This window comes from Dendropsophus ebraccatus, chromosome 2 (assembly GCF_027789765.1).
Source record: "Dendropsophus ebraccatus isolate aDenEbr1 chromosome 2, aDenEbr1.pat, whole genome shotgun sequence".
Lineage (NCBI taxonomy): Eukaryota > Metazoa > Chordata > Amphibia > Anura > Hylidae > Dendropsophus > Dendropsophus ebraccatus.
Genome location: NC_091455.1, coordinates 99,309,748 through 99,330,505, shown reverse-complemented (window position 1 = coordinate 99,330,505; position 20,758 = coordinate 99,309,748). Strand labels below are relative to the sequence as shown.

The 20,758-nt window shown below is 42.0% G+C and overlaps 1 protein-coding gene across 2 annotated transcripts in view; it reads right to left on the bottom strand.

Moving 5' to 3' along the window:
• Nucleotides 1-19,586, bottom strand: part of LYRM4 (LYR motif containing 4) — a 134,569-nt gene extending 114,983 nt beyond the window's left edge. For both annotated transcript variants that reach the window (XM_069960196.1, XM_069960197.1), the window contains exons 1-3: nucleotides 19,510-19,586; nucleotides 17,088-17,234; nucleotides 3,593-3,713 (exon numbers count right to left, since the gene is read on the bottom strand). In XM_069960196.1, the coding sequence (XP_069816297.1) occupies nucleotides 3,593-3,713; nucleotides 17,088-17,173 (207 nt within the window). In that variant the 5' untranslated portion in view covers nucleotides 17,174-17,234; nucleotides 19,510-19,586. The remainder of the gene's footprint in view (nucleotides 1-3,592; nucleotides 3,714-17,087; nucleotides 17,235-19,509) is intronic.
• Nucleotides 19,587-20,758: the final 1,172 nt, after the last annotated feature.

The window sequence follows — 20,758 nt, the reverse complement described above, 5'->3', positions numbered from 1 at the left end:
ATGGCTTCCTTTTGTTATCTGCAAGGCCTTGGTTTCCTGTGTACATTTCCTGGGGTACAACTGTGCTGAAAACTGCCTTAACATGTGGGTACTAGAGGGAAAACGTATTTAAAAAATAGTGTCCACTAGTCAGACTAAAAACTAGTATTTTTGAAGACAGACTCTGTACATAGACTGTAATGTATCTCCTTGTCGGTGTTAGCCTAGACTATAATAAAGTTACAAATCAGACACAGGAAAGTCTTGTCCTTATGCAACATAAGTGGTGTCCTGGCAAAGTTTTACTGTGTTTGTAAATCTAAAGTTTGGTCTAAGCTGTTTCTGTATCGAGTAGATATACAGCTTGTGTGGTCTAAAGAACTGGGTTGGTTTCTAAGGAATACAGATTTTTAGAAATGTCACCCATTGTTGTCTTAATAAATGACTTTGAAACAAACACAAACCCCCCACACAGCAAATGTAGAATGTGACACTTTGACATTAATATTTTCACTACAATTAATTAAAACCACCATACAACTGAAGCACACCATGCAGAGCCTAACAAAACCATAGCATCCCTTGCGTACAATTATTTTTCTTTAATCAATTGTACTATTGACTGGTTTGATTTAAAACAGTCTACAGCCATCATGCTGATTTTATTCAATTCATTTACTAGGATTAAACATTTCTTTAAAATTGTTGCTAAGTGCAAATAGATTTCAAGCAAATATTAACGTGAACAGAACAGAGGCAAATAATGATTGGGGAAAAAAACTCCTCCATAATTGCATTTGGGAATGGTGCAATACCAAAGCACAGTAAATTAAAAAAAAAAAAAAAAAAAAATTATATATATATATATATATATATATATATATATATACACACACATATATATATATATATATATATATATATATATATATATATATATACATACATATATATATATATATATATATATATATATATTTATTTATTTATTTATTTAGAAAAATTCTATCGGCCCAAGATCTGATCTTGCTAGTCCAGCATACAACAAAACCAGTCCCATGCCAGATTAGCAGGAATTCCCTGGCAGTCAAACAACAAACTTCAAGTAATCCACCGCAGAACAGAAGATTTTTCCACATCAGCTGGCTGTCTCAAGCATAGGAGCAGATTTCAAGGTTGGTGGTTTAGTGGAGCTTTATTATTGACATCAAAATCAGGTTCAAGTGTTATAGCCAGGTGTATAAAACCATCTGCCATCTTCACAGAGAGTAGTAGTACAGGTGACAGACGGCCTTGTTTTATAAATGGAAGACTCTAGCACAGGGATGGGGAAACTTTGGTCCTCCAGGTATAGCAAAACTAAAATTCCTATCATGCCTGGATATCCAAAATTAAGGGTGCCTCTACACAAAGAGATTTATCTGACAGACTTTTGAAGCAAAACCCAGGAACAGAGTAGAAAAAGAGAACAAATTCATAAAGGAAAAACTGAAATTTCACCTCTTTTCAAACCCATTTCTGGTTTTGGCTTCAAAAATCTGTCAGATAATCTGTCTGTGTAAAGGCACCCTAAGGCATGATGGTAACTGTAGGTTTGCAACAGTTGGAGGGCCGAAGGTTCCCCACCGCTGCTTTAGGAGAAAGAACAGCTTAGCCACATGGTGATAGATTCCAAGAAGTCAAAGAACGGGGCTATCAAGAGCTGAGCAAGGGGTGTAAAGATAGACAATACTTTCTTCCATCACTCTAAACAGAGTTCCAAACTTCTTCTGAAAGTGACATGAATACGAGAAATGTGCAACAGGAGCAACACACAAGGCAGCTACACACAAACATGAGCTCACCATGACCACTGCTAAGCACACCATTGCTGGACACTGGAGTAGTGCAATGCAGACTGATAGGTTGATGGAAGCCAACAAAATACTGCCAATGAACTGCACAATGCATAGTGTAAAATTTACTGAACAAGGGATAATGGTAAGGCACTGTTCTTTGGGGTTTGGGTATGTAAACAAACTGCAAATTAGACTGTTCAACAACTGTACCTCAACTCACAAACGTTTTTAGTTTGAACCGGCACAAATTTCCACAGCATACTCGGAAGGTTTACTAATCTCAAATAGCAAAGTTATATATCGGCATTTGTGTTTGCCCAATCCATATACATAAAGCTTTTCGTGAAATGGTCAAGCTTCAGACAACTTTTCCATCAGCTTGAATATGTTAATGCACCTCTCATATCATTTTTTTTCTGTTCAAAATACAGATTTTTTTTTTTTAAAGTAAAATTATTAAAGTAAATATAAAGCAAAGTCTGACTGTCACTTTAAAAACTTCTGATGCGTTACACACATTGATGGGGTATTAAAGGGGTCTTTTCATCTCAACTAATATAAGTAAATTTGTAAAGCATGTCAAGTCCAATATTGTTGCAAATCACCTTCACCTGACATGCTGCTCTTTTCCTGCCCTTGTTTATAGCATTGTCTAGGTTACTGACCACCACTCTGCTGTAAAGCAGGGGTCTGGCTGGTGTACTTATAGCTATAATGTAGATGCATTGAGATTAGAGATGAGTGAACTGGCCGAGGTTCGGGTTCGTATGAACCTGAACTCTCGGCTTCTGACTGCCGCTGTCTGCCCGCTCCGTGGAGAGGGTGGATACAGCCGGAGGACCGCCTGAAAAACTGGGATACAGCCATAGCCATAGGCTGTATCCCAGTTTTCCAGGCGATCCTCCGGCTGTATCCACCCTCTCCATGGAGCGGGCAGACAGCGGCAGTCAGAAGCCGAGAGTTCAGGTTTATAAGAACCTGAACCTCGGCAGGTTCGCAAATCTCTAATTGAGATATAGGGGGAAATTTATCAAAGATGGTGTAAAGTGAAACTGGCTCCGTTGCCCCTGGCAACCAATCAGATTCCACTGTTCATTCCTCACAGACTCTTTGGAAAATGAAAGGTGGAATCTGATTGGTTGCTAGGGGCAAGTGAGCCAATTCTACTTTACACCATTGTTTGATAAATCTCCCCCATAGTGTATATAGGTTATGTATACTGTAGCTATATATAAATCAGACAGACCACTGCTTTTAGAGCAGAGTGGTGGTCTGTAACCTAGATAACATGCTATCAATAAGGGGAGGAAAAGAGCAGAATATTAGGAGGAGGCGGCAAATTTGCTAAATGAATGTGTTTGCAAAGGTATTTAACTTGAGGAGCCCTACAAGTTTAACTGTTACTTGAGATCGGAATGCCCATTTAAACTAACTATACACTTGATTTTGGACTAAACAGATTTGCACACAGTTAACACAGACTTCATTCCCAATGATGCCGTATTTGTAAGTGTATTTTCTTATCCTTGAAACATTTTTAATAGAGAATGAAATTTCCTTCTGCATACAGTTACTACTCAGCCCTACAGATCTCTAATCACCAGTATCTGAGGGTTGCTTAATCCTACTAAAATAAATTGTCATTGTCACTTCCAATGTCCCTTATAGAACATGCCTCGTGCTTAGGTCCAAACTGTAAGCTACTATATAGAAGTCACAGAAGACACAACTAAATGACAATGTCAAACTAAATAACATTGGTTGACAAGTTTTACCTGACGCTGAATGATCTCCAGGTTTTCTTTGGCACAGTAGATGAGAGACTGTATTTCATGGAAGTCATTAACATTCTTTTTCTCTCTGAAGGCATCTCTTACTCTTCTGATAGCATATGTTCTAAAAATAACATAGGAGATACAAATATTCACTATATAGTAAATGTATAAATACACCAAGCATAGAATATACAGCTAACCTCGAAATCATAAGCATTTGTCTCCATGTGTATTTGCTTTCTAACACATTTTGATGGTTCACACAATGGTCCATTTGACAGCAATGTGACCACTACCCCTGTGCTTAGGGATCAATGGGGGAGATTTAGATGTAGAATTGTCTTAGTTGCCCCTAGCAACCAATCAGATTCAACCTTTCATTTTTTAAAGACTTTGTGAGGAATGAAAAGTGGAATCTGATTGGTTACTAGGGGCAACTAAGACAATTCTACTTTACGTCAATTTGAAAAATCTTGTCAAATGTGTGTATTGTGGTTAGTACCTTGTTAGATAGAGCAGTACACATAATCTCGATTCAGATAGTATTACAGTACCTCTCCGAGCTGTGTTTAATGCTGTGGACACCACAATTTACACCACAATAATGAATGAAAGTAGGCACTTCCTAACACAAGAGTCTATGAGAAAAATGTGTCAATTCAAATAAATAGGGGCGGCGGGATGGGATCCCATGATCCTTTGCCCCCGGTTCTGATAATACACAGTTATAATCAATGGAGCGGGCAGGCTGAATGACGCTGTGGGGGTGGGGCAGTGCTCCAAACAGTGCTCCTGCCCGAAGACTACGCAACTAACAGCACGGGACCGTCGCCGAGGAGGAAGGTAGGACACACAACTTCCTCCTCAGCATCCCTGTCGCTATAGGGGGCTATCAGCAGGTTAGATTCATTTAAAGGGGTTATCCAGCGCTACAAAAACATGGCCACTTTTCCCCCTCTCTTGTCTCCAGTTTAGGTGTGGTTTGCAATTAAGCTCCATTTACTTCAATGGAACTAAGTTTGAAACCCCATCCAATCTGGAGACAAGAGAGGGGGAAAAGTGGCCATTTTTTGTAGTGCTGGATAACCCCTTTAACTTGCCGATAGTTCCCCTTTAAAACAATAGCAGGTTCAGATCTGGTATTTTCAGACATTTTCCAAATCAGTAAATGGAAATCATTTATAAAAGAGTTGCTCTTGGACTCCGAAGTGCTTCCTACAATACTTAGGCATTTACAACAGAAAACTAAATATATAGCTATAACCAATGATGGAGGCTTAAAGCAAACCTGTCTGTTTAATTTGCTGCTTCATCTGAGAGGAAGATATGATAGAAAGAAGCTGTGATCAGTGAGGCTAGGTTTATGTTTGGTAACATATGCAGAGAGTCTTGAGTTCAATTAACGAAAGATAGTCTACTAGTATTGGGTGCATTTCTGACCAAATACTGTTATTTTGTAGGTCTCCAAAGTGCAAATGGTCTTGCTTTTGAAGGGGAGGACTTTTTAAATGAAAATCGCTGTAACTAATATTTATTTGAAGAAATCATCATATTCCAAAACCGCAGAGCAGGAAACATTACATTCAACTAACATTAGTGACTACTGAATTTAAAGGTATTCTGTTTGAGGTGGAATAAACGCAGAATGAAATATGACAAAATTATACACACACGAGACTCATAGACTAAAGAAAATAAAAAGAGGCATTTTTCAGACCTGTTTACTTTGTCTAATGATGTTTAATCCTGTGTGTTGATATTGCATAAAAGAAAATCATTTTTCCATTTATTTTCAAAAAGGGGATTAATGGCAGATGTGCCCATTAGATGGAGCTAAGCAGCTTCCAGGACGTCTTCTATGGGATCATTGACATTTTCCAGACACAGCTCATACATAATACATATTCAGTCCCAGGGAGCATGCTGGCTGTGGTGTGCCACCCTGCTGCCATGCACTAGCAGATGGTGTGTGCTTTTAATTAGGGTCCGTTCACCTAGAATGTGACATGGGTGTGTATTGTTAATAGAATTTATTAAATATAGAAGTGCACTCATCAAACAGCTGGTACCTTAGGATGAGTTTCATTGTTCCTGGGTAAAGATGAAATGCTTAGCTTTCAATATAAAAAGACTAGTGACGTTATAAAGGGTATCTTGTTTGTGTTATGCTGAATGAGTAAGGAAAATAATCATGGTTGTTACTGAGAATAATCATTATCTTGGCACCAGCATACATCCAAAGACATAACCTTCTCCTCTAATCATGCTAAATTTATCACTCTGCCAGGCTGCCAAAATGGTCAAAGTATATGTGTTCTATAAAATGCCCCTATCCTGTCATATGGCTACATCTTTAGTTTAGAATAATTCTGTTCATTTTTTTAAGGTCCACTAGGAAATCATCATGCCTTCTATATTAATAAATATCAACATCTATGTTTCTCAAACTGTGAGAATCCCCCCAGCTGTTAAGGAGGCAGTATCCACAAAGTGACTGCAAGCTGCCCATCCCTTTCACTGACTGCAGTCTCTAATTGACCAGTAATATGAGTTATATGCACTAATTTCAATTTTATATAGAGTTCATGTGAAAAATTAATGGTAAACAGCAATATTTTTACTTATATGTGGATTTCCACCACAGACTGTCCAGGCATCCCCTTGGTGACAGAGCCAATTTTCATTTTTTGTATTTTACCCCCCTGTGTTTAAAGGGCAATAGCGCAGAAATTTTTTAACACTAGAGACCTATATGAGCTGTTATTTTTTGCAACACCAATTGTACTAAACACCTGCTCCCTGCTCCGGCTTGCTTTGCGGGCTCCCGGCGTCTTCACGCCTCGCTCAGCCAAACAGTGTGCTGCGGCGGGGCAGAGCACTGATTGGCCGAGCGGGACATGCCGGGAGCCCCAAAGCAAGCCGGTCCGGTGAGCAGGTGACGTATACGCTCCGGCAGCGGGGGGTTAACAGGGGGGCTGCTGACAAACTCGCAGCGGGATGTCCATCCTGCTGTGAGCTTGTGTGCCCATAGAGTGTATAGGGCAGGGAGCACAGCAGGAAATCTGCTGCGTATACGCCGAGTGTGTTTGTACCCTAAATATGAAATCTGGAACACCATCTATCTCCTCACTTCCTGCTTGATTGACACCTGAACTCCCAAGCAGAATCAGGTGTGGGAGGGAGAATACAGGGGTGTGACCCCAACACTACTCTACATTTTTGGATGACGTGGTGAAGGACATCAGTTCTAGAAAGATACTAGCCGCATACTCAATTTATTTGTCAAAAAAACTCCAGGGACTTTCATTGTCACCTTATAAATGAATGCATTTTATTCTGAGGGCCGCACATATTCGAATAGCACAAAAATGGAGATCATAAATTCCCTTTTATTCAACTGTCAATCAATGTATTAAAAACACTATGCTTTATGAGAAGTGGTTACCTTGGCTAACAGCCAAACAAATACTATTCTATGAGTTCATGAGTTCTAATTGTTCATCCGATATAATGTATGCACTCACCAGGTGATCGTCCACTGCCCGATATTCCACAGGGAAAGGGAAAAGGAGAACCGCACTCAAAATACCCATAAGTCTATATTTGTTAGATAGATACTGATATAGATAATACAGTCATGGCCAAAAGTTTAGAGAATGATACAAATATTATATTTTCACATGATCTGCTGCCCTCTGGTTTTTATGTGTGTTTGTCAGATATTTTTATTACATACAGAAATATAATTGCAATCATATTATGAGTAACAAAAGCTTATATTGACAGTTAGAATGAGTTAATGCAGCAAGTCAATATTTGCAGTGTTGACCCTTCTTCTTCAAGACCTCTGCAATTCTCCCTGGCATGCTCTCAATCAACTTCTGGACCAAATCCTGACTGATAGCAGTCCATTCTTGCACAATCAATGCTTGCATTTTGTCAGAAATTGTTGGTTTTTGTTTGTCCACCCGTCTCTTGATGATTGACCACAAGTTCTCAATGGGATTAAGATCTGGGGAGTTTCCAGGCCATGGACCCAAAATCTTTAAGTTTTGTTCCCTGAGCCATTTAATTATCACCTTTGCTTTATGGCAAGGTGCTCCATCATGCTGGAAAAGGCATTGTTGATCGCCAAACTGCTCTTGGACGGTTGGGAGAAATTGCTCTTGGAGGACATTCTGGTACCATTCTTTATTCTTGGCTGTGTTTTTAGGCAAGAATGTGAGAGAGCCGATTCCCTTGGCTGAGAAGCCACCCCACACATGAATGGTTTCAGGATGCTTTACAGTTGGCATGAGACAAGACTGGTGGTAGCGCTCACCTCGTCTTCTCGAAATAACCTGTTTTCCAGAAGTCCCAAACAATCGGAAAGGGGATTCATTAGAGAAAATGACTTTACCACAGTCCTCAGCAGTCCACTCCCTGAACCTTTTGCAGAATATCAGTCTGTCCCTGATGTTTTTTCTGGAAAGAAGTGGCTTCTTTGCTGCCCTCCTTGAGACCAGGCCTTGCTCCAAGAGTCTCCTCCTCACAGTGCATTCAGATGCACTCACACCTGCCTGCTGCCATTCCTGAGCAAGCTCTGCACTGCTGGTAGCCCGATCCCACAGCTGAAACACTTTTAAGAGGCGGTCCTGGAGCTTGCTGGTCTTTCTTGGGCGCCCTGGAGCCTTTTTGCCAACAATGGAACCTCTCTCCTTGAAGTTCTTGATGATGCAATAGATTGTTGACTGAGGTGCAATCTTTCTAGCTGCGATACTCTTCCCTGTTAGGCCATTTATGTGCAGTGCAATAACGACTGCACCTGTTTCTTTAGAGATAACCATGGTTAACAGAAGAGAAACAATGATGCAAAGCACCAGCCTCCTTTTAAAGTTTCCAGTGGTGTCATTCCTACTTAATCATGACAGAGTGATCTCCAGCCCTGTCCTCATCAACACCCACACCTGTGTTAATAGAGCAATCACTGAAACGATGTTAGCTGGTCCTTTTAAGGCAGGGCTGCAATAATGTTGAAATGTGTTTTGGGGAATAAAGTTCATTTTCTAGGCAAATACTGACTTTGCAAGTAATTGCTGTTAAGCTGATCACTCTTTATAACATTCTGGAGTATATGCAAATTGCCATTTTAAAAACTGAAGCAGTAGACTTTGTAAAAATTCATATTTGTATCATTCTCAAACCTTTTTGGCCATGACTGTAGGTTCCACTTACTCCACATGGGGGACAGACAACTGATTATCATATTCCCCACGGGAGAAGTGCTCGAGGGAATGTACATCTCACCCAGGTTAATACGTAGCGTGAGATGGTAAGTCCAGGAGGGATCTGTGCTCAGCAGTGTTATGCTGCTGAGCTGTTATTTATTATTGCCGGGCCTGGACTTACATGGAATGGCAGGTAGGTTTTGGTAGTGGGACATGCCATTCCCTTCCCCCGATCCAGGTCAGGTTTTGGGGTCAGGTGTCTCTGACCCTAATCAGCCTGACAAGGTAAAAGCCCTGCAGAGGATCCATTGTTGGCTCTCAGCCATGAGTGATCAGCCTGTGTGTTTGGTGGGAGCTGTGAATACAGACGCTGCTGGAGCTTATATACACCCTGCGGTATCCAGGTGAAAGACGCACTGTTTGTCTAGTGTCAGATAGAAGAAGAAACCTGTTAGTAAGCGCCCAGACGGGCAAGACCTTTTTGTTTGTTTTGTTCTTAAAAGCACGGTGTTGCTATATTTCTGTTTGATGGACTGTTTATGCTGCAAATAAACGCCAAGCTGTTATTTTACAAGTCCAAGTCTGCTGTGAACTGTGTCCAAACACACCATCCCCCGGGAAGATCCCTACAATATATATATACAGTGGTACCTTGGTTTAAGAGTAACTTGGTTTAAGAGCGTTTTGGTTTAAGAGCTCACAGTTTTTCAAAATTGTGACTTGGTTTAAGCGCTCCATGTTCTGGGTGGGAGCGCGAGTGGAGGAGGGGCATGGTCTGCATAGCGGGGTCTACAGCCCTGTTCTCTGACCCAGGAAGTCTCCCTCATCTTCCAAATCATAGCAGATCCACTTCAGGCTGGGGCTTACATCAGGGGACAGGACTGTGGGGGTAATCTCTCCATAGCTGTAACCCCTCTCTCCCCGGACAGAGAGTGCTGCATGTATGTGCCCACATCTGCCCTGCTCATTCCTTCATGCTCCCTGCAGTCTCTCTCAGCTCTTATGTTTCCCATCCTCTCCATTACTGTACAGTAGTATATGATATCACATATTCTGCTGTTTCTTAATCTTTGTTTCATCTGTTTTACATGTAATTCAGAAAAATAAATCATTATTTTTGGGGTGTGGAACCAATTGTCTGCACTTCTATGATTTCTTATGGGAAAATTTGCTTTGGTTTAACCCCTTAAGGACCGGGGCAATTTTAATTTTTGCGTTTTCGTTTTTTCCTCCTTGTGCATAAAAGGCCATAGCACTTGCATTTTTTCACCTAGAAACCCACATGAGCCCTTATTTTTTGTGCCACTAATTGTACTTTGCAATGACAGGCTGAATTTTTGCATAAAGTACACTGCAAAAGCAGGAAAAAATTCAATGTGTGGTGAAATTGAAAAAAAAAAACACATTTTGTGTTTTTAGTGGATATGTGTTTTTACGCCGTTCGCCCTGGGGTAAAACTGACTTGTTATATATGTTTCACAAGTCGTTACGATTAAAACGATATATAACATGTATAACTTTTCTTGTATCTGATGGCCTGTAAAAAATTAAAACCATTGTTTACAAATATATGTTCCTTAAAATCGCTCCATTCCCAGGCTTATAGCGCTTTTATCCTTTGGTCTATGGGGCTGTGTGAGGTGTAATTTTTTGCGCCATGATGTGTTCTTTCTATCGGTACCTTGATTGCGCATATGCAACTTTTTGATCGCTTTATATTAACATTTTTCTGGATTTGATGCGACCAAAAATGCGCAATTTTGCACTTTGGGAATTTTTTGCGCTTATGCAGTTTACCGTGCAAGATCAGGAATGTGATAAATTAATAGTTCGGGCGATTACGCACGCGGCGATACCAAACATGTTTGTTTGTTTATTTATCTATTTACTTTTATTAATAACCTGGGAAAAGGGGGGTGATTCAGACTTTTATTAGGGGAGGGGGCTTTTTTATTAATAATGACACTTTTTTTTTTTACTTTTAAACTTATACTAGAAGCCCCCCTGGGGGATAAGTACACTGATCTCTCATAGCGATCTCTGCAGCATTGATATGCTGCAGACATCCATAAGATAGGCACTCGTTTACTTCCGGCTGCCGAGCCGGGGACGGCGCCATCGTGGAGCGGTCCCCGGCCGGCTTCAGAAACGGAGCGATCTCCCCACTAGACATCAGGGATGACGCTGCAAACGGTAATCGGATGCAGCTGTCAACTTTGACAGCTGCATCCGATTACTGTATTAGCGGGCACGGCGTTCGGACCGTGCCCGCTAATACCTGCGGTCCCGGGCTACAAGCGGCACCCGGGACCGCCGCGCGGCCCCGCTCTGAACGTCCTTACCGACCGCAGGGCGTAAATATACGCCCGTGGTCGTTAAGGGGTTAAGAGCAGATTTGGATTACAAGCATGGTCCCGGAACGAATTATGCTCGTAATCCAAGGCACCACTGTATATATATATATATATATATATATATATATATATATATACACACATATATATATACACACACACATTTTATATAGTGAATATATAAAATTCTGTTTCTTGAGAAAAGTGGCTGGGCGGCCACCGAAACACATTGCCAGTACCATTAAATAAAGGAACTGTTTGTACAGTCAGAGGAATCTTGATTTACTTCATGCCAACTTGGAGAGGGATATGATAATCAGTTGTCTGTCCCCCATGTGGATCAAAGGGGTAATGACTCTCCTTAAGGAGAGCCCGTCTCAAGGACGTGTGGAGACTTACAGACCATTGCTGCTCCACTAGGAATTCTGGGAAGAAAGAATATGCAAAGTAGCTCTCACACCTCTTAAGCAAAGAGATATCCCTTCAAGTCAAGTCTCGCTCAGTCAAGGAGCCTTAGAACATTGACTGGAGATTTTATGCCAAGCCAAACTATCTCTCCAAAAGGAAAGATTTCCCATCTGCAGATAGCTATTTCGGGTTTTTGACCCTCATCAGTGCAGAGCAGGGTGTTGGCTGGCTAGTGAGAGGTCTATTGACGTGGGTCAAAGGGGTAATGACTCTCTTTAAGGAGACCCACGTCAATAGACCTCTCACTAGCCAGCCAACACCCTGCTCTGCACTGATGAGGGTCAAAAACCCGAAATAGCTATCTGCAGATGGGAAATCTTTCCTTTTGGAGAGATAGTTTGGCTTGGCATAAAATCTCCAGTCAATGTTCTAAGGCTCCTTGACTGAGCGAGACTTGACTTGAAGGGATATCTCTTTGCTTAAGAGGTGTGAGAGCTACTTTGCATATTCTTTCTCCCCATGTGGAGTAAGTGGAACCTATTTTCTGTATCAGTGTCTATCTGACAAATATAGACTTTATGAGCGCAGTCCTCCTTTTCTTTGTCACATATTGGCTAACAGCCAGGAATCCTCAAATGTAAAATGTTATTTTATTGTAATCTACCCTTCTTTGGTGTTCCTCTGAAATTTTATTGCACAGCAATTGCCATTTATTTATTTATTATTATTAATAATAATATTATTATTATTATCATCATCATCATCATCAGTATAGCACACACACAGATTTCGCAGTACTTAACATAGTTTTGCCAATTTTTGCCCACAATCTAAATTCACCTGTATGTTTTGGGTGTGGAGAAAACCGGAGTACCAGAAGATGTTGTCCTTGGTGGGATTTGAACCCTGGACCCCAGCGCTGCAAGGCTACAGTGCCAACCGCTCAGCCAATCTGCCACAGCACACTGATTGGCTGAGTGGGGCGTCCACTTGGAAATCCCCGAAGCAAGCCGGATCGCAGTGCAAGTAATCTATATGCTCCGGCTGGCGGGGGGTTAACGGGGCAACAATCCCGCTGCGAGTATGTCTGCCCATAGACATTACAGGGCATGGATCCCCAGTAGATCTCGCTGCGAGTTCAAAAAATCCTCTGCGGAACAGTCGTGTGTGTTTCTACCCTAAAGGGATTTTTTGAGCAAAACAGGTTGATGGCCTATCCACAGTACAGGTCATTAATCAATAATGGAAAGGGTGTAGAGATGAGCGAACCGGGTTCAGGTTCGAGTCGATCCGAACCCGAACGATCGGTATTTGATTAGCGGTGGCTGCTGAACTTGGATAAAGCTCTAAGGTTGTCTGGAAAATATGGATACAGCCAATGACTATATCCATGATTTTCACATAGCCTTAGGGCTTTATCCAACTTCAGCAGCCACCGCTAATCAAATGCCGAAAGTTCGGGTTCGGATCGACTCGAGCATGTTCGAGGTTCGCTCATCTCTAAAAGGGTGCCCAACATCCCCATTTGGTGTCCACCCTACCCAGTTAACAAGGTCAGGGGAAGCTGCCTCTGTTTACTGTGTAGTGGGCGGGTCTGCTTATTGCAGATCAGCTGCTTTCACGTACATGTGTTCACTGTGTAGTTTAGGAGCTGAAAAGTTAACCAGTGGGGGTGCAAGGTGTTAGTGCCCTGACGATCAGTGATTGATGAGCTGTTTTGCCTGCAAAAACCTACAAAATGACCAAAGCATCCTTGAATTTAAAAGTCAAAGATATTTGTAACTGCTTGAATTTAAAGGTGTAATACAGAATAAGAGAAAAACACAGCTACTTTCCATCAAAATCAGTCCCTCCCCCTGTCCCCAGGTTGTGTGTGGCATTACAATTCAGCTCCATGCACTTCCAAGGGACTCAGCTGCAAAATGACACCTAAACTCAGTACAACAGTTGTGATGTTTCTGAAAGAAAGTGGCAATTTTTTGTTCAAAGTCTGGATAACTGCTTTAAAAGGGTAGTGCGGCGCTAAAAAATTATTTACAGAATAACGAACATTACAAAGTTATACAACTTTGTAATGAATGTTATGTCTTTGAATCGCCCCCTTCGCCGTGTCCCACCCCCCCCACCCGTGTACCCGGAAGTGTGGTGCATTATACATTACCTGATCCGTGTCGAGGGCGTCCGCCATCTTGTGCCAAACGACATGCGCGACACGGATCAGGTAATGTATAATGCACCAAACACTTCCGGGTACATGTGCGGGGGTGGTGGGACACGGGGAAGGGGGCGATTCACAGACATAACATACATTACAAAGTTGTATAACTTTGTAATGTGTGTTATTCTGTGAATAATTTTTTAGCGCCGCACTACCCCTTTAATACAATGTTAAACAATTCAGAAAAAGAAGGAAACCATTAAAACATAATTCATTCAGTCTGCAACCAACACAAATATGAGGGGTAATAATATGGTTTAGACATTATTGGAAAATGGGTTTGGTTAAAAGATACTGAGAAGATGTGGATATCCAATTTGAAACATGATAATTAGGAAATGGTAATAGAGAGCCTCCTAAATCATCGACATCAAATGAATGAACCAGCAAAACAGCAAGCTAATGGGTTTATGGGTCAGAGAGGAAATGCAGCAGAAGGACAAAGGGACAAGACAAATGGAGAAGTAAAACACTGAGGAGATGCAGGAGGGTCTCTTATACAGCAGAAGAATTTATTTTCTGGGACTATAGATGAGCGAAAAACTGATATCAACAATGCAAAATGCTCTGCTTATCAAGCCTGCAGCCTTTCAGCGCTGCTCCGCTCGCTGCTGCTCCATCCCGGGTGCTTCATTGAGATCAGCGATTCGCTCATCTATACCTGAGACTAAACAGTACCTATACTTCATTTCATAAACTGACAATGGACATAACATTACAGTATATCTAGTTTTAATACACATATGTAATAAATATAAATGGTTGTAACATATTAACCCCTTAAGGACCATGCCATTTTTGGTCCTCACAATCACACACAATTTTTAGTTTTTTAGTCTTGCCATTCCAAAAGTAATATTTTTATGTGCATTAAAGGGGTTGTTCAGCGAAAATCTTTTCCTTTCAAATCAACTAGTGTTGGAAAAATATATAGATGTGTAATTTACTTCTATCAAAAAATCTCAAGTCTTCCCATACTTATCAGCAGTTATATGTCATGCAGGAAATGTTGTTTTATTTTCAGTCTGACACAGTGCTCTCTGCTGACATCTCTGGCCGATATAGGAACTGTCCAGAGCAGGAGAGGTTTTCTATGGGGATTCATAGAAAACCGAGACAGAGTTCCTGTCTCGGCCAGAGATGTCAGCAGAGAGCACTGTGTCAGACTGAAAATAAAACATTTTCTGCAGGATTTTTTAATAGAAGTAAATTACAAATCTAAATAACTTTCTGATATCAGTTGATTCGAAAGAAAAAGATTTCCGCTGGACAGCCCATTTAATGCAGCAATGGGAGGACTTTTGGAGTATGTACTGTATAGATTAGGGTTCCATTTTTATTAAAAGAGTGCTGTAGCAAGAAAGTATGCTTTAGGCTAGAGGGATGCTTTGTATTAACCCAGGGTCTAATATATAGACTAAATCCTAGCTGCACCTCAACCCTATATGTGTGGTGCTGCAAAGGGTTAAAATCGGCCTGTTGATCATACAAAAGGGCAATGGTGAATAATACACCTCAAAACACCTCAAGCTTGCAACCCAACTCAACTAGTAATGAAAATTTCTAAGCAAAATGGGGCCATCATTACAAGGTCTCTGATAAAGCAGCAATGCATTTATATTCATGCCAGATTGCACAGTTCAACATCCAACTGACACCATGATGTTAAAGGACAACTCCAGCGCTCCAGCGCTGAAAAAACTGAAATGAAGCTCCAGTTGGTGTCTTCATTTTTTCTTGGTTTGGGCTTTCCCAAGATGCACTTTGTCTACTGTGATGTCTAACTGACTCTGTAGAACTATTAGATGGCTTACATCTTGCTCAGCCAATCAGAGCTGAGCAACAAGAGTCATCTGACAAAGGGAGGCTGGCCTAACAGGGCTTAGAACAGTTTCCCTCTTGATGATGTCAGTGTCACAAAATGGCTGCCACAGAGCAGCCTGGGGTCAACAGTCATTAGATTAGAATGAATTTACTTCACTTCCTGGTGGGGGGTTGAGGGGGGGGGGGGGGTTAGGTGATTTAAGCATATTTCAAAGGTATATAACTTTTCAATTACTGGGAAAAAGATTTTCACCGGAGTATTTAAAGTTCAGTCACAAAAACGGGCATGTACACAGTGCAATAATCACCGCCAGTCCATCTGACCTTAGCACCTAATAGTTCAAACTGGCCCTCTCCAGCATAATGGAACAAAAGTTGGCAACACCTGGGTGCCTTGGAGCAATAGCAGGAACCACGTGCTGATCGGAGATGGTCCGTGGCAGGAGAGGAGTACACAGAGTCTTCAGTTCTGGTCAGTGGGAAATAGTGTGCTGTGGACCTTGGTATTGTACATAAGTGATCTATACAGGGATAGTGAACGGCTGTACGATCTTAGCGCTGGTGGTGTAGTGTACTGAGTATGGGCACACTGCTGCTGTTAGCATGCACCAATAATTTCCACCCACAGTCTCTTGTGACATCACATGCAAGCTGTACGAAGGCTGCAAGGGACCAAAAAATGCCAGCGGTTTCGGAAAACAATTTAACCCCTTAACGACATGGGGCATACATTTACACCCCCGCGCAAATGTACGCCCTGCCGAGGTACCGGGCTCAGGAGCAGAATCAGTGTGTTGCCCTGCCGCAGCCACTGATTGGCCGGGCGGGAGAGCAGGACGCCGGGACCCCGTGGATTGAGGAGGTATGTATACAGAGCGGAGCGGGAGGCGGCCGGCATCAGAAGGGGTTAAGCGGACGGCAGATTTCCATACACGCAGCAGTCGTTCAGACCGCTGCGTGTATGTACTGACAGTGTTCTGCCAGGACCTAGCCGACTCGCAGCGTTATTAACGCTGCGAGTCGGTAGGTGTGAAGGCACCCTAAAGGGGTTATCCAGCGCTACAAAAACATGGCCACTTTCCCCCCTACTGTTGTCTCCAGTTCAGATGCGGTTTGCAATTAAACTCCATTTACTTCAATGGAACAGAGTTTCAAAACCTCACCCAAACTGGAGACAACAGTAGGGGGAAAGTGGCCATGTTTTTGTAGCGCTGGATAACCCCTTTAAGGCCAAAACAGGCTGCAGAGGCAAGAGGCTAGTCACAGCCCAGATGACTAGTTCACATCTCTCCCCTTACCTTGCCTGCGGGATTAAAAAGCATTTTACCCAACATGAAGCCTATGGAGCCCGAAACCCCTGACACCATAGGAGACCCAGCTGCGAGGTCTGTGCAGCCATTCTGTGCCTATTTGTTCACTTTAACATAATTGTTAAACTAGTTCCAAGGCAGAGTGCAACTTGGCACAACATCATTCTTTCTTACCTGTAGTTGTAGGAACTGAACTTCTGGCTTTCTCTTAACAAGGCCTTGTAAAGATTCAACACTTGTGTCCGACCTGAAAATGACATTTTTTTTTTCTAAAGATGAATAGTTCTGTCCCAGAAATCCTTACATAAGATCAGAGATGTTCTGTAAGAAAGGAAAAAAATGTTTACCACTAAACTTCAAGTCTAACAGTGAATTCATTGTGGCAGAAGGATATACTGTCAAAATCCTGCCTGTACTGTGCAGGCATGCGCTGAGTTTTTCCAAAAGCACTGTTGTATACAATGCAGTCTGGGGCTTCCGGAAGAACTTCATCTCTGGCACGCACCTGTGCAGACACCGTAGCAGCAAGATTTTGACAGCATATCACGCTGCCACAATGAAATGACAGCTACACTTTCAATGAGTGAAAATGACTAGGGAAGATCAAACAGGGCCGAGGTTCAGGTTCGTAAAAAACCGAACCATTGGCATTTGACTCCCGCCACCTTCCCGTTCTGTAAGGAAGGTGGAGACAGCCCGAGTACCGGCTGGAAAACAGGGATACAGCCTAGGTAATAGGCTGTATTCCTGTTTTCCAGGCGGTACTCGGGCTGTCTCCACCTTTCCCACGGAACGGGAAGGCAGAGGGAGTCAAATGCCAATGGTTCGGCATTGTTCGATCATCTCTAAAAATGACATGAGGATGTCATGTCCAATCCTGAACTCTTCTGTATGGATCCAGAGGAATACTTATATAAAGTGTCTAGAAAAGTCTCTATGATAGACAAGCCTAATTCACAGAGGTGTGTAGGCAAACGTCCACAATATGGACATATTACAGACATATTACATATTACATCATGAATACACACAGGCTGTCTGCTAGGCAGGAGATTGAACTACACTACAAAAAGCATGCAAGGATGAAATACAAATTCATGCATATTTTAATCTCTCTGTATAGATTTTAATGAGACTTCAACAACCCCACAAATTACATTCTAAATAGTTCACGCATCAGTCGCGTGTTTCCTATCTTTGCCGTTTGCGCAGGCGTCGTACACCGGTGGAGCGGCCAAGACTTTCAGTCTGGACATTCAGCGCGCGTGCACTGCTTCTCAAGTGTATGGCAACTGCGCAAACGGTAAAAAAACACGTGTGGCCCTTGACAGTAGCACCACGAAAATGAAAAATTGCACAAGCAAATGGAGGCCAGCCATCACTGAATATTCATGAGGAAGAGGAAGGAGGACAGAGTGGTGAGGTACTCCAGAGTGTGGCACAGGAGCTTCACCAGGACTCCTCTTTGACTCTTGATTATAGTGCAAGAAATTAAATTGTGCAGCATCACCTCCAGCTAAGACTAAGGTAGCCTGCCACCAAATGCACAATGTCAGAACCTCGGGGCGGGTGCTGACAGATTACTTTTAAGCCCATAACATGAGCATTTCCAGTTTTCTCCCCAAAACCCAAGATTTATTGTTGAAAGCTACACAAAAATCCTATTTACTAGGGTTTTATGGCATCATGATTTTGTTAGTAATGTTTTTTTTTTTTTTTTTTTTTTTAAATCCATTTACATTTTTTTTTTTTTATCAGTATGCCACAATTTTCCTGATAAATCTCGAGCGGCAACAGACAGATGATGTTGGTGGTGGTAGGGGTCAGGCATAACGTAGAATCACTGCCTGATCCCTTTGTTCTGGGAGAGAGAAGCAGCAGGCAGAGTGCTTTGGCTGCAGCTTACACCTCCCTTCCCCAGATAAAGAACAGTAACTTTCCCGTGTACCTAAGTGTGTGGTCACATGCTCGGCCGTATTATGGAGATTATGTATGATAAGTTTCATTCTTTTTAGCTTACAAAATACTGACCAACTTCTGCTGTGTGTGAAAGTGGTTTACAGTGAATTCCCACATACAGAAGTGGCCATGGCATGGGCAACCTGCAACTCATAACTGCACATGTGGCCTCACCAGAATGCATTGTTACAGGCCACACAGTACTGCAAGTGAACTGCAGTTTTCCCTGCAAAATCATGCGGCTATTAACATGGTTTACTTAAAGGGGCATTCCAATCTGGGACGCTTATGGCATACCCAAAGGAGCAGCAGTCTGCCAATAATACTCTTAGAACATATCATGAAGGGCGTAGATAGGTGTCAATTGTGGACTAGTCTATAGTAATCTATAGAGACGTAATCAGCCCAGACTAGTGAGATTATACAAGGTGTAAGCCAGGACCGGGACAGGATGAGGGCTACCGCAGAGTTACTGTGTAATGAACCTCTTACCCACTGTACTGTATATACAAACTGTACAGTGGCCACAGCTAAAGGATTTACAACATGTAAGTGATACAACAACAGAAGTAGGGTATGTGTCACTGGGGCACAGTGTGCAGCAAACACATGGCTATGGTGTGTACAGGACACTCACACTGCTCCGGATCTGCTAAGGTGAAGGCAGAGAAGGCACACTGAAGGCTGAAAGGACCTTTGGTGATGTCCTAATCATGTGATAAGTCACATGGGTGGGAGGAGCCAGGCTCCAGGCTGTGCTGGTTGACAGCTGAGTACAAACATACACACACCGTATACGCAGCAGATTTGATGCCGTGTTCAGTTATTTAGATCTAATCTGCTGCGTATTGCAGCAGAAAATACGCAGCAATACGGTGTGTGTGTGTGTGTGTGTATAAAGTATACAGTGCAGAGCTGTGTGTGTATACAGTGCAGAGCTGTGTGTGTATAAAGTATACAGTGCAGAGCTGTGTGTGTATAAAGTATACAGTGCAGAGCTGTGTGTGTATAAAGTATACAGTGCAGAGCTGTGTGTGTATAAAGTATACAGTGCAGAGCTCTGTGTGTGTATAAAGTATATAGTGCAGAGCTTTGTGTGTGTATAAAGTATACAGTGCAGAGCTGTGTGTATAAAGTATACAGTGCAGAGCTGTGTGTGTATAAAGTATATAGTGCAGAGCTCTGTGTGTATAAAGTATACAGTGCAGAGCTGTGTGTGTATAAAGTATACAGTGCAGAGCTGTGTGTGTATAAAGTATACAGTGCAGAGCTGTGTGTGTATAAAGTATACAGTGCAGAGCTGTGTGTGTATAAAGTATACAGTGCAGAGCTGTGTGTGTATAAAGTATACAGTGCAGAGCTGTGTGTGTATAAAGTATACAGTGCAGAGCTGTGTGTGTATAAAGTATACAGTGCAGAGCTGTGTGTGTATAAAGTATACAGTGCAGAGCTGTGTGTGTATAAAGTATACAGTGCAGAGCTCTGTGTGTGTATAAAGTATACAGTGCAGAGCTCTGTGTGTGTATAAAGTATACAGTGCAGAGCTATGTGTGGGCATAAAGTATACAGTGCAGAGCTGTGTGTGTGTATAAAGTATACAGTGCAGAGCTATGTGTGGGTATAAAGTATACAGTGCAGAGCTATGTGTGGGTATAAAGTATACAGTGCAGAGCTGTGTGTGTATAAAGTATACAGTGCAGAGCTGTGTGTGTATAAAGTATACAGTGCAGAGCTGTGTGTGTATAAAGTATACAGTGCAGAGCTGTGTGTGTATAAAGTATACAGTGCAGAGCTCTGTGTGTGTATAAAGTATACAGTGCAGAGCTATGTGTGTGTATAAAGTATACAGTGCAGAGCTATGTGTGGGCATAAAGTATACAGTGCAG